Below are 13,736 nucleotides of genomic sequence, written 5' to 3'. Positions count from 1 at the left end.
ATCAAGTGTCAAAATGATTTCTAACTAACATAATTTACAACCAGCTTGTTAGTTGTGCCTATTTATCTTTGGATAAATCAAAATTTAAAAATCCACTAGAAAGCTAATGAACTTAAACAAGTATAATCAAGTTAATTTTGCAGGCTATATATTAAGTTCATTAGTGTTTATATGTAGCCTACTTAAAATACCAAATAATATTGTTAATGGACTAAATGTTTTGATTAAATTTGCATCCAGTCGTCCAAATTCCATGTGAAACAGGACGGAAGTGCTGGGTGTTCTGCACTTCCAGTAAAGTAAACAAATGAGTTCTCATGTGATGTCAAAGGCGAAATGAAACTAAATATTTGCTGAGGTTTAGTCACCCTTAGGCCATTTTAGCATTACATCACTTCCTCACCAATGGATCCTCTGCAGTAAATGGGTGCCGTCCAAACAACTGATAAAAAAACATCACAATTTACAAGTAATCCACACAAATGTCTATCAATTAACATCTTGACTGGAGTCATGTGGATTTCTTGTGGATTATTGTGACATTTTTATCAGCTGTTTAGACTCATTCTGATGGCACCCATTAACTGCACATCCATTTGTAAACAACTTATGTAATGTTAACTGCATCCAAATCTGTTCTGATAGGGGAAAAAACTAATCTTGGATGGCCTGAGGGTGAGTACATTTTCAGAATTTCTTTTGGGTGAACTATTTCTTTAATGTGCCAGGTTCGAATGTAAATAAGGCAAGACCTTTTCTCAACAACAACTTGAATTTGATTATGTTAAAGTTAAAGTTATGTATGGATTAAGAAGAAATTAGCACTACAGTTTTGTTTTTGTTTTATTTTTATTTTTTTTGTTTAGTTTTTTTAGATTTCATATTGGTTACTTTAGGTACTTTCCTTGCACGATTTATACTGTATCAACACTGTGTGACTCACTGAAATGAGTATCACTGGATAAGTCCTAACATGATGCTGTTAATGTGTCACGTGACAAATTTCCTGTATTAATCAGAAGGCCTAATTATTTGAATATCATTCTTTTAGTGTCATCAAGAATGGGTTATGCAAAGGATACAAAGGAATTTCAAGTCTTCTTGATAAGATAATTATTCTACTGCTATTTATGGTGGGTTAGTCATCAGTGACTGGTGGTTCAGGGATGTGCTTCAGGATCCAACAAGCATATTTTATTGGAGAACTTTAAACATTATGAACAGCATGTCAGTGTGTTGTAGATTAGTGAGAGACTTTTGAATGCTATAACATTTTGTTGCTTGGACATTTTCATGTCCGGCTCTGAAAGGTTCAGTAATAGGTACGGACACCTACAGTATGGACTATACATTGTATAGATTGTTCAAATCAAGTTCTAAGCAATGCATATTACCAGTGGTGTAATGTAACGAAGTAATAATACTTCATTACTGTACTTAAGTATTTTTTGGGAGTATCTGTACTTTACTTGAGTTTTTATATTTCAGCTAACTTTTACTTTTACTCCACTACATTTCCTGATTAAAATGTATACTTTTACTCCGATACATTTCCTCGAAGCATATTCTTTACTTAGTACAAAATAATTAGAAGTCAGGATCTCAGTCAGAATTGAGTCAGAAAACAGTCTTTTTTTCTTAATTTTGTATGAAAAAAATTATTTCACAAAAGTATTGTGTTCTATCTAGAAAGTGTTTGCTCACAAAAATATTGCCTTTTCTTCAAAATAATTTTGCATTTGCATTGAAATTTAGTTTTCTTTCTCTCATCTCTTTATTTCCGTCACAACATTTTTTTAGAGTGGAATTCTGATTTTCGTTTTTCTCAGTTTATATCTCGCAATTCTGATTTTTTTTCTTGCAAATGCGAGTTTGTATTCCTCTGACTTCTTTTCTCAGAATTAGGTGATATAATCTTGCAATTGCGAGAAATAAAGTCAAAATTGTGAGATATAAACTTCTCGCTAAAAAATAAAGCTCACAATTCTGATTTTTTTTTCTCACAAATGCGAATATCTCGCAATTCTGACTTCTTTTCAGGAAATTCTGGCGTGATACAAAATCAATTCTGACTTTTTTCTTAGAATTGGGTGATTTAAACTTGCAATTGTGAGAAATAAACTCAGAATTCTGACTTTTTTCTGCCATATGCAAGTATCTCGCAATTCAGACTTTTTTCAGGAAATGGCATGATACAAACTTTTTTCTCAGAATTGGGTGATAAACTTGCAATTGTGAGAAATAAAGTCAGAATTGCAAGATAAACCCCACAATTCAGACTTTTTTCTCGCAAATGCGAGGTTGCATCTCGCAATTCTGACTACTTTTCAGGAAATTCTGGCATGATTCAAACTTAATTCTGACTTTTTTCTCAAAATTGGGTGATATAAACTTGCAATTGCGAGAGTCAGAATTGTGAGATATAAACTCATAATTCTGACTTTTTGTCTCTGAATTGGCTGATATAAACTCACAATTGTGAGAAATAAAGTCAGAATTGCAATATGAACTCATAATTCGTACTTTTTTTTTCTCAGAAATGGATGATATAAACTCGCAGTTGCGGAAAAAAAAAGTTGCATTTGCTTGTACTTTTTCTTTCAATACTAAGTATGTTTAAGATGAAAAATTACTTTGTGTACTTAAGTACAATAAATATCACATACTTTATGACTCAAGTAATATTCTAAACGGTCACTTCAACTTCTACCAAAGTCGTTTTCTGGTAAGATATCTGTACTTTTACTTAAGTATGTCTTTCAGGTACTTCATACACCACTGCATATTACTAATCAAAAAGTATGTTGGTTTTGTGCAGAGTCACATATAGATTTGACTGGGTGATGTATAAATCTGTTGAAAACCACAACAAAGGTTTTAATTATATATATTTATATATAAACACACACACAAATATACAAATACACATATATATAACACACAAAACAATAAATCTAATAAGTCTATTCTATTTTATTCAATATACTAATTCTAAATTGGTAGCATGAGCATATTACTCGAAGGCAGCCAGTAGTAACAGAAGTATTCAAACAAATATCACAACAATAAATAATACAGAATGTCAGGTTGAAAGAACTTAAAGTGCACACACAGAGTGTAGAAACTGTGGAAAAATACAGCCTTTTTCAGGTGAACAGATATTGTTTATACCATTATATAAAAAATAGCTTATTCATAATGTAAACATGAAGTGACTTTTTTGAAGCTAGCAAAAGCTGCATCATAAAAAATTCAGAATAAAGTAGCAGTTGCAGAGTAGTTCAAGCCATACAATCTGATTTTTCTTTATCTGAAAAAAAAAAAGAAAATAATAATGTATATACAAAATAATACTGTTTTTGTTACATGATAATAAATATGTTTCTAATAGCTAGAGTGTTATATTTTTCTGCTTACCATTTAACTTGGTGTGAAGGTAGGTAGCGATAATGACAATACTGATGATAATTACAACCAGCACTGGAATGATATAATTTCTTAATGTGACTTTATTTTCTGTGAAACAAAAAGTTTTTTTGTGTTAATATAATTTTTTAATTCCCTAAAAACATGTTTCAAAAGTCAAATCAAATTACCTTTATAATCTACTTCAGGCACATAGATTTGGTCGCTCTTTTCAATTATGTCACTCTGAGCCACACATTCCACGTACTTCCCATGAAACTCTGAGAGTGGAAGTGTGAGATTGCTTGTAATGGTAGTTGAGCTGTCTTTGTTGAGAGTTGTGAAATTACTCGACCTAAAGTTGTTTAAATGTTCCTCTGCAGATTTCCAGTGGATAGTTGGAGTCGGTTTTCCGGTGGCTGAACACGAGACTACAACATCTGGATCAGAACTGGTTGCAGGATTCACTGACGTGGTTATTTCTATTATACCTAAAAAAAAAAAATACCGGAAACATAATGACTTATGATTATCATGACATAATTGCATATAATCTTTTAATACCACACACACACAAAATGGATAACAGGCTGTATGTACTACTTTCATTTTTCTGGAACTGGAACCCAAATAAAAGTTTCAGTTGCATGTTGAACACATTGTTTGCCATTATTGTTCACTGACAGATATCTGAGTATCTTATGATTCACTTCCTCCCTTACCAGTTTTTGCATATTTGCATTATCTTAGATTGCTTGTTTTTTCCACTTCGTCCAGAGAATATTTTTTTATTTAATTCTTGACTAAAAACAGCCATTAAATATTTTCACTGTTATTGCCCAGGAAAAAGATACAGTTCATTTACCTCACAACAGTCTTCTGTTTCCAATAGTGTGGAATACTGTCAAACTCTATGTGACCCTGGACCACAAAACCAGTCTTAAGTAGTACAGGTATATTTGTAGCAATAGCCAACAATACATTGCATGAATCAAATGATTGATTTTACTTTTATGCCAAAAATCATTAGGATATTAAGTAAAGATCATGTTCCATGAAAATATTTTGTAAATTTCCTACCATAAATATATCAAAACTTAATTTTTGATTAATAATGTGCATTGCTAACAATTTTATTTGGACAATTTTAAAGGCGATTTTCTCAATATTTAGAATTTTCTGCACCTTCAGATTTGTATCTTAACACACTAAACATTAATGGAAAGCTTCCAGGTGAAGTATAAATCTCATTTTCCATTTTCCTTATGACTGGTTTTGTAGTCCAGGGTCACATATAGGATAAGTTGTTACAGTAGGAACCTGCCATTACATAACCAATTACAAGCCATTTCAGACTAATAACTGCAAAACAATAATGAAACACTAAATAATACATTAATCAATTTAAATTTTTAACATATATACATATCAAACCACTGTTTTGGGGGGAAATCATATAAAATTAGACACATGTAACAGCCTGACCCAAATTGACATGCCCTAGTCCTGAAAACACAGTTCAGTGTTTGGTTAAAATCTGCCCTTTTTAGCTCGTTTGTGTGTTTTTGATTCAAACCCTGAGAGAAAACCTTTGTGACTGTTATGGTTGCATGTTATTTAGCCTACCTTTGACAGTGAGGCACAAGGTTTGTCGTTTAGGTTGCAATGGATAAACTTTGAAGGAACAAATGTAGCAAGCCTCGTCTTCAAATGTTGCGTTTTTGATCTTAATGGACGTTGAATTAACTGATGCTGCGGTGAAAGTGACTTTTCCCAAATACTGATCATCCACATGATCCTTGAAGAGGTCGCTGAATGTAGCCAGAGTTTGTACCGGTTCCGTATTACGTACCCGCTGCCAAGTAACTTGTTTGACACCAGATGCATCTGACAGCGTGCAAGAGAATGAAGCATCCTGACCGAACACAACAGCAGTGTCTCCTCTTGCTATGATATCTGAAAGATAAGCTGTGGGAGAAAAAATAACATTATAAAACTCCTGTCATATCCATCCAGTTTAGAAACATCCAGCCAGAGCAGTAACCAACCTCCTCTGAGGAAACTTAAAACGATTAGAAGGCGAAGCATGTTTGTTTGGCTTCTATGTTGAATAGATGAATATATAGCTTATCTGAGGGACTTTCCACAGATGCAAGGGGAATTTGACTCTAATACTGCTAGTTCTAAAACTAATAATAAACTGTTATTTATTTATTTAAAATACATTAGGCTTTTAGAACTCAAAGATTTAGTTGCTTACAGCAAAGCCACAGTGACCACAAACATATTTTACAATATGTGTTGCACAGAAACCTGGCACCTCACTTGATGGAGTTAGTTTGGACTGATAAAGTAATAAAGGTGCAAATCCCTCCTTCTTATGTTTTTTGTTTGTTTGTTTTGGAAAAAAGAAAGCAACTAGTGAAAATTAGGAAATGAAAGACATGCAGCCAGAGCTACATTATTTTTTTGCATAAAATTCTAGTAATACTTGTGTGTAAACTGTCTTAAATATTGTTCCTAATTGTTAAATTAATAGGTTTATACATTGTTTAAAAGTGACTATAAAGATATTTGCAGCCAATGGATGTGTTGAAAGAAGCTCAGGTGTAATTAGCTTTGATTCAGTGCCTCAACCAAAACAAACTACCAGCTAATGCACTCAAAGCTATATTTGATAAGTTGTTGCTCGCTTTGTTATCGTTTAAGTGACTGACTGTCTATCTATCTGGCTGCTTATCTATTTATCTATCTGGTGATACTTTCGTATTAGGAATGAATTACTAACAGGGATATACCGGACTTTCCAGCGAAAAAACACTTACATGTGACTTATGCTAAAACACTTCCGCTTTTATTCATACATGTCATAACGATGTCAGATAATCACCATATTACAGTGTAAATTTTTACTATTGTGTTAGAGCTACTGAGTAATGGCTTAACAATGTATGTAAATAAAAACTTTGAAGTCCTCAATGACTTGCCTCCTGGGGTTTCACAATAAATCCGGTAGAAAGGCGGTGACTGTTCCCGGGAAATACAAACAGGAAGACCAAGGTCGGTGTGTTGGTGTGTTTTCCTATGAAGAACACCAGCGTAATTTAGAAAACAAACGCATTCATCATGCGTTTCACAAGAACACATGAGACGAATAAGTTACATACTGTAAACTCCTACATACTGCGTTTCCCCAGCAGATGATAAGCAAATCAGAAGTCAAAATAAAAGTCTTTCTGTTTAGAAAATGAATCAGCATGAGATAAAAAAAAATGATTTGACTATAGATTTTATACTTTTGATGTTTATAATGCTTATTGATTTAAGTGTAATTAAACTGATACTGAATACCGATTCACTAGACAACATACTAAAGTGTATGTTGCCAGGGAAAACCTGGGAATGTTTGAACGTTAAACACCTGTAAAACAGATTTTTTTTTGTATGTTATGTGTATCAATCTTTGATATAAAATTTAAATATTTGTCTGCTACAAATTAAAATGGCTTAGAAATATTCCATTTATCTCTAAACTGTGTAAGTTAATGTCAAGTAATAATGTTGTTGTGCCAGGCTTCATTTGAAAAAAAAAAAAAAATGCTGGGTTAAAATCTACCCAGTGCTAGGTGAAATATGGACAAACCCGGGGATAAAGTTGTTTTGACTCAGCAGTTAGGTTACATGTTTAACCCAACCTTCTTGGTAGTTTTATTTAACTCAACTATTGCTTAAAAATGACTATATTTCTTGCTTTAAATGAACCTGAAATAGGTTGGAATTTAACATTTATTAATATGTTAAAAATTAAAATGTATCAATAAGTTAAATAAATAATAAACATTTTTAAATTGCTTTTTAATGAATGTTCAATTTTTAATTATTGCTGATGCCTCTAGTAATTATGTGTCAGATTTTTAATTTACAACCTATTTTTTATTTTTTGACCACAGGGCTTGGCCATATTTTACCCAGTGCTGGGTTGTTTTTAACCCAGCATTTTTTAAATGTTGTAACACTAATAGAAATTTATTTTTAATTGTGATTTATTTTGGATTTTGTGCAAGATTTTTGCTGTAATAATTCTAAAAAATATTGTGTCCAATTTTGTGGAGCCATTAGACGTACAATGGAAAGTGTTACAAATCCTACTTACAAATCTAGTCAGCTTTTTTTTATTTGAAACAGCATTTTAATTTCAAGGCAGATGGGAAATTACTCACAGCTTCTACTGTCACTGTCAGAGTGGTAATCATGTATGATAGAGATTTAACCTGTCATTTCTTATTGGTTAAACTGATGGTGTTATTAAATATAACTTTATTTGCCAAACTGTGTTTTTTATTATGAAATATTATCACTGAAACATGTTTTTGTGCAACATGCTTAATCTGTGCAAATTGTTTATGTCATATAATTCTGTTTTTGATTTCTCATGACATCAGACATGATATAAATAGATACACATTTGATTGTGCCATTGTGCCATATTCTAATTCTGTTATGCTCTTTTTGGAATTTTGGAGAATTCTAATTGTTCTGTTAAATCATCATAAAACTTTTTATGCCGGTTTGAACTTCCCGTTCTTAATTTGTTATTCACTTTAAAGATTAAGGTTAAGATGTGACAATTAAAATTCAGGAATGATTACTATTCAACTGTGGCTTAGTTTTCCCCACACAGCAATTACATAAGTGTGAAAATTTTCTTAAGTTACTGTTACTGTCTATTTACTGGTATCAAAAGAGAACTTCTCTCAAGGAATGAAACAGAAAATACCAATGTATTACACCCAAACAACAACCAACCGCATATCACATGCAATCCACAAATGTGTGGATTGTTAATTTTTACAGGTTGTTGATCTAGTTGTTTTATTGTGATAAACTGCTAGAGAAATATTTGTTTTTCATACTTGTGGCTGGTTGCATAAAAAGTTACTCATCTAATTTTGTTCTATATGGCTGGTTATCATTGTTTTAAATTTGGGATCTGCACAGATGGAGCTCAGGCAATGGCCGGTAGACGTGGAGGTCTTCAAGCATTAATCAAGCACGTTTCCCAAATGTGCAATGGACACACTGTATGATACACCGGGAGGCGCTAGCATCTAAACAGATGAGTCCCGAGTTGAACGATGTAATGACAGATATTATCGCCACCGTAAACTACATCAAAACAAGACCGGTCAAAGCGCGGATTTTTTGCACACTGTGTGAGTAAATGCGATCTGATCACACAGCAGTTTTGTTTCACAGCGAGTCCCGTTGGCTGTCACGTGGCAAAGTTTTATCCAGGGTGTTTGAATTGCGGGATGAGATCAGAATCTTCTTGGAAGAAGAGGGAAATGAACTTGCCAATAAGTTCAACAATAACAACTTCCTCATGAATCTGGCATACCTAAGCGACATGTTTCAGAAACTAAATGAACTAAATTTGCAGATGCAGGGCACCAACACACACCTTCCCCAGCTGACAGATAAAATCACATCATTCACAAGAAAACTGGAGATGTGGGTGCAGAAAGTGAAAGAAGGGAATATAGACTCATTTGAGAACTTGAAATCATTCAGTGAGGTGAACAAACTTCAAAACACAGTGATCCCATGCATGACAACTCATATCTCTGCCCTACAAAAACATTTCCAGAGGTATTTCCCAGTGCAAGATCCTGCAAAATATGATTGGATTCGAGACCCCTTCAGTGCAGTACCACCCTCTGACTTCAGCACAGCGGAACAGGAACAGTCATTGATGTCACCTCTGATTCAACAATGAGGCTTCAGTTTAAGTCCAAGGCACTGGCTGCATTTTGGATTGGAGTGGAAAAGGACTACCCAGTGCTAGGCAGGAGAGCCCTGGCAATACTCCTTCCTTTTGCCACATCATAGGGTTTTCAGCAGTTGCCTCAATCAAGACAAAATACAGATCAAAGCTGGACATTGAAAATGAGCTAAGAGTGGCAGTCTCACAGCTGCATCCCCGATTTGAGAGGATCTGCAGCACAAAGCAAGCCCACCCCAGTCACTGAAAAGACTGTGAGACTAGTAAATAAGTCTAAACCCTGCAGTTCAGAAATGTTCATTTTTGGGCAGAGGCCAGTTTGATAAAATCTGTTTAAAAAAAAAATAATAATAAAAAAAATAATGCTGTTACATATAAAAAAAAAAATTAAATGTTTTTTTTTTCATGTTTCTACTGTAAAAGTGACCAGTTCCTTGTTTATTTTTTTTAGTAAGATGGCACACACTGAATTTTAATTATTACGTTTCAAATAAATCCTTCAGAAGTTGTGTTTATGTTATTCTGCAAAAGGGGGGCCCAGCAGAAAAAGTTTGGGTACCACTGGTTTACAAGATGTTTAACGTTAATGTTATTTCTTTCAGTGATCAATTCCTGTTGTCATCATGGCCAACCGTGAGGCATCTAATGCAGTGTTTGCACACAGCTTAAACTGTAAGTACTATATTTGGCTAATTGACATTTGACAGCTGATATTACATGGTCTGTCATGGTTTTGTTTTGTTTTTAAATCTGAACAGATTTTTAAAACACTAGGTATCATATACTTACTTTGTAAATGGTGACAGAAGCAGACTTTGAAGTTGTTCCGATCACAACAAATTCAAGCAGAAACTTGCATCTTGTTGATAGGAGACGCATGGCAAATTAAAACAATGTGTTCTAAAATAAGCTGAAAATATCAAACTGTTTGATATCCTCTGTCTGGATGGAATAAGAGTCTAAACCTAAAAAACACAGAGTCTGTGACCATCATACACTAGGCGATTTTCTATGGAATTTGTCAACTCAAATCTGCAGACTGGTTCTGACTGTAAATAATTTACATAATTTACACTGCTTACACTGCTTTTATCTAGAACCACTTACAAATGAGTTAATTTTGAATAACCAGAAAATTGTGTGTTTTTAAATGGACAAAAATAATTATATTTTGATATAAACAGTATTTTGAAGAGTTGATCCTTTATTCTATTTTTCCCCACATGTGACAGTATTGTCAAAATGAGCTACCTTTCATAGTTATTATTTTTCATTATCTCAAGCATTCATTAAACTCATTTATTTTCCTTCCATAGACACAGTGTGGATTGTGGGTGACAGCTATATCAGGCGGGGTGCCCAGAGAGCTGTAGAGACCCTGGGGAGCAACCTCAGTCTGCCAGGAGTCCACGTCTGGCTTGGCTGAGGTGGACTGCGGTGGAATGGACTTCTCCCCTTTTTCTACAACTCCCTGCGAGGAAGAGCAACACCGGATGTCCTAGTCATCCACTGTGGTGGCAACGACATTGGGGAGGTCAGCAGTGTCCAGCTGGTGAACACAATGAAAGAGGACTTGCACCATCTTGAACTCCGTCACCCTGGCATGAAAATCTTATTGCTTGACAAGGCCAGGAAATTTGTTAACAGTGTTATGGCTACATTTGTTCATAGCTTAAATGGTGCCATGATTGAGCACCCTCACATTAGGCTTGATAGTCCTGGTCTATTTTTGAAAGATGGAGTTCATTTCACCTCTAGGGGAAATGATATGTTTTTAAGTATATATATATATATATATATATATATATATATATATATAGCCTGCCACCATAGAGCATTGAAGTTAATTAGAGACAACACATGTACGTAATTCCTTTAAAGCAGACATTGAAAGTTACTTAGGCCCCTTACGTGCAGGCTCTAAGTAACATTCACAATGTTGTCCAAAGAGAGTTAGGCTACCATTTTCCATGTTTGATGTCTGATAACTACAAGAAAAGTGTCAAATGGCCACATTCTGACATACACGTACAAAAACATACACATAGAAAAATACCACATACATACACATGGACAGACAGACAGAAATGACCAACCACCTTTCCCATAATCTCCATAAAAATGGATTAATTTTGTTAGTTTTTTGCTGACCACCTTGCCTTCTTTAATTTTATATGTCTCCCGCCTTGCTATATGATTAAGTCAAATTTTACAGTACCATGCAGAAGCCATCTTCACCAGAACATGGACATGGTTAGCTTCAACACACATGTCAAACATGTGACAGTGCAGTTGTGGGAAGAGATTCTTCTCAGAACAATCAGAAAGAACCTGGGTGACAATGGCTGCTGTTGTTCCTCTCCCCTGTGGAGCCCTTCCCTCATTGGCTTTTAGAAGCCGCTGAAAGCATCTTTCTGTAGCTTGGCAAACTACAGTGATGCCTGGAGATGGTTTCTGTAGACCACCTCTGTCCTTTAGAGTGAGGAAACGATGTACCAAGTCATCTGAGGTCAGTGCTTTTGAGCAAGGCATGCAAGTTACCTTCTATTTCATCTTTTTCACAATAAAGCCTGTGATGTAAGAGATTGCTGCTTCCTTGTACTCAGACAGGTTGTCAATATCTGGAAGGTCAGAGAGGGAGTCATCCTCAGGCACAAGCACTTCCACAGGTGTCTTTTTCTGTGTGGAATGCACATGTACGAGTGTGTTGTCTGTTCCTTTCATTTTAAGCCCACGGAGAAGTGACTCTGTTTCTTCTAAAACAACTTTTGCCCGGTGTTTAGTAGTTGGCTTGATGGGTGCTTTGTATCCTTTGCCAAGTGGGTTGCGGCTGTTTAGGACATCAAAGGCTGCATCAATTGTGCACAGGAACTGAACAGTGGCTGCACATCCACTGAACTGTGGATACTTCAGCTCCTGCTCACAATACTCTAGGGCATCAGCCACACTGCTGCTGAAAAGCTGGGCTGCAAGATTGACCTTCATTTTCTGATTTCGCCACTGAATGTGCGCCATTTTTAGTTTGTTGCCAAGGCGCAAGCCTTCCTTCTCCTGAAGCTTGTGGAGCTCCTCAATGTACCGCCACCTTACCTTCTGGCCATCTTCTCTTATCAGAACCTCAACTGTTGAGAACACATTCCGAAGCAGCTTGAGCATGTGACATGGATCCAAGAGCACATGGACTTTTTGTGTGTGATCCTCAGGATGGAAAAAGTAAGGTCTCATATCCATGATGTCCAAGTTAGCACCAAGCTCCCTGATCATTGCTAGGTTCTGGGAGGGTCCATCACACGTCAAGGAGACAACCCTGACTCCGATTGCATGAAGCCTAACAAGGCTCTCTCGGATGATGTTTGCTCTCTCTGGTCCTGTCATGCTGTTGATAAGAAAGTAAGCAATGGGAATCTTCCAAGACTCATTGATTGCAACAACCATGAGGACCAGTGCTTGTGTTGCCACAACATTCTCTATCTCGCCACCACCGATGTCTACATAGCCATGAATTTGGTCCCCACCAAACTCAGTTTGCTTGTGAATGTACATTTCATCCATCATCAATGAGCAAACTGTGTCTTTTCCGATTCTTTTCTGCTCAGCAACATGACTTTCTAAAGCTGTGAATGAAGCAACAGTAAATCCAGGATTTGCAGAGATGCTACTGTACCATTTTCGTATGGTCTGAGGATGAGGCAAAGCCAAGAGAAACTTCTCTCTCACATAGTCATAGGCCTTTGGAGAGTAGAAGTACAGTGTGGTTGCAAATTGCTTCAAGTTTTCAGAAAACACTGACTTTTTTTTTCTTTTGGATTCTCTGAAAGATCTCTTGGGGAACATCATCCAGACTTTCAAGAAGAGAGGCACATTCAGTTGAAATGATAAGTTTCTTCTGAAGCACTTTGATTACACTTTTTAAGGAAGAAACTCTTGCCTTTAGTCTCCTTTATTTTACTTGCTAAATTCTACTTACATAAATATAAGTTTCAAGATGTCAAGCCGTACTTCCCTATTTTCTGTAAGGACCTTAAATCTTACTTGGACATTACTTCACACAATCCCAAAGCTCATAAAACTATTTCATTGTGTAACGTTCATAAGATATTTATTACTCTGTAACTACTATGTGACAGATAACAGCACACAAACTGTCAGACACCTGTCACTCAAACGGCCACGCCCTTAATTATGCAGAATTTTAAATCTTAATATAATTTAAACGGATGAGTTATAAAAAAAAATCACCCCCTCACAGTTGACATGAAGGGCAAAATTACCTATAAAAACCAAAAACACTTTTTGAACCAGGCTGTAAACATACTTTTTTCTGCTGTAAAGTTGGGTATTTTAACATGGAGTGTCTATGGGATTGACTCCCTTTTGCAGGCAGCCTCAAGCGGCCAGTCGATGAATTGCAGTTTCAGTCACTTCCGTGTTGTTTTAAAGAGGGAGACCGGTAGGCTGCCGCTGTGGTTTTCACAAGTCAAACTGGGATTTCTGCAAGCGTCGATTGGTCCAATAGTGACATCTGCTGGACGGAAACCGTTAGTACTTT

The 13,736-nt window shown here is 35.5% G+C and overlaps 1 protein-coding gene across 1 annotated transcript; it reads right to left on the bottom strand.

Moving 5' to 3' along the window:
* Window positions 1-2,856: 2,856 nt before the first annotated feature.
* LOC141336943 (uncharacterized) lies at window positions 2,857-11,719 on the bottom strand. The gene is made up of 6 exons (XM_073842666.1): window positions 11,426-11,719; window positions 10,508-10,658; window positions 5,032-5,373; window positions 3,597-3,896; window positions 3,418-3,516; window positions 2,857-3,310 (listed from the first exon to the last, which is right to left on the bottom strand). Exons 1-6 carry the CDS (start codon window positions 11,717-11,719, stop codon window positions 3,282-3,284), a joined length of 1,215 nt encoding a protein of 404 aa, XP_073698767.1. The 3' UTR covers window positions 2,857-3,281.
* Between the last annotated feature and the right edge of the window lie 2,017 nt (window positions 11,720-13,736).

The sequence above is a fragment of the Garra rufa genome, chromosome 6, assembly GCF_049309525.1.
Source record: "Garra rufa chromosome 6, GarRuf1.0, whole genome shotgun sequence".
NCBI classification, from domain to species: Eukaryota; Metazoa; Chordata; class Actinopteri; order Cypriniformes; family Cyprinidae; genus Garra; species Garra rufa.
Note: the sequence above shows the minus strand (reverse complement) of the source record. Positions and strands in the feature narration are given on the sequence as shown.

Bases quoted from the DNA above. Each gene is read 5' to 3' on its own strand.
- LOC141336943 (XM_073842666.1), bottom strand. From the start codon at position 11,719: ATGCCTTGCTCAAAAGCACTGACCTCAGATGACTTGGTACATCGTTTC. The intron at 5,374-10,507 runs GTGTCTATGGAA...TTTCTCCCACAG, and splicing joins TGTCACCCACAATCCACACT to CTTATCTTTCAGATATCATA. The intron at 3,311-3,417 runs GTAAGCAGAAAA...TTTTTTTTTCAG, and splicing joins CCTTCACACCAAGTTAAATG to ATAAAGAAAAATCAGATTGT.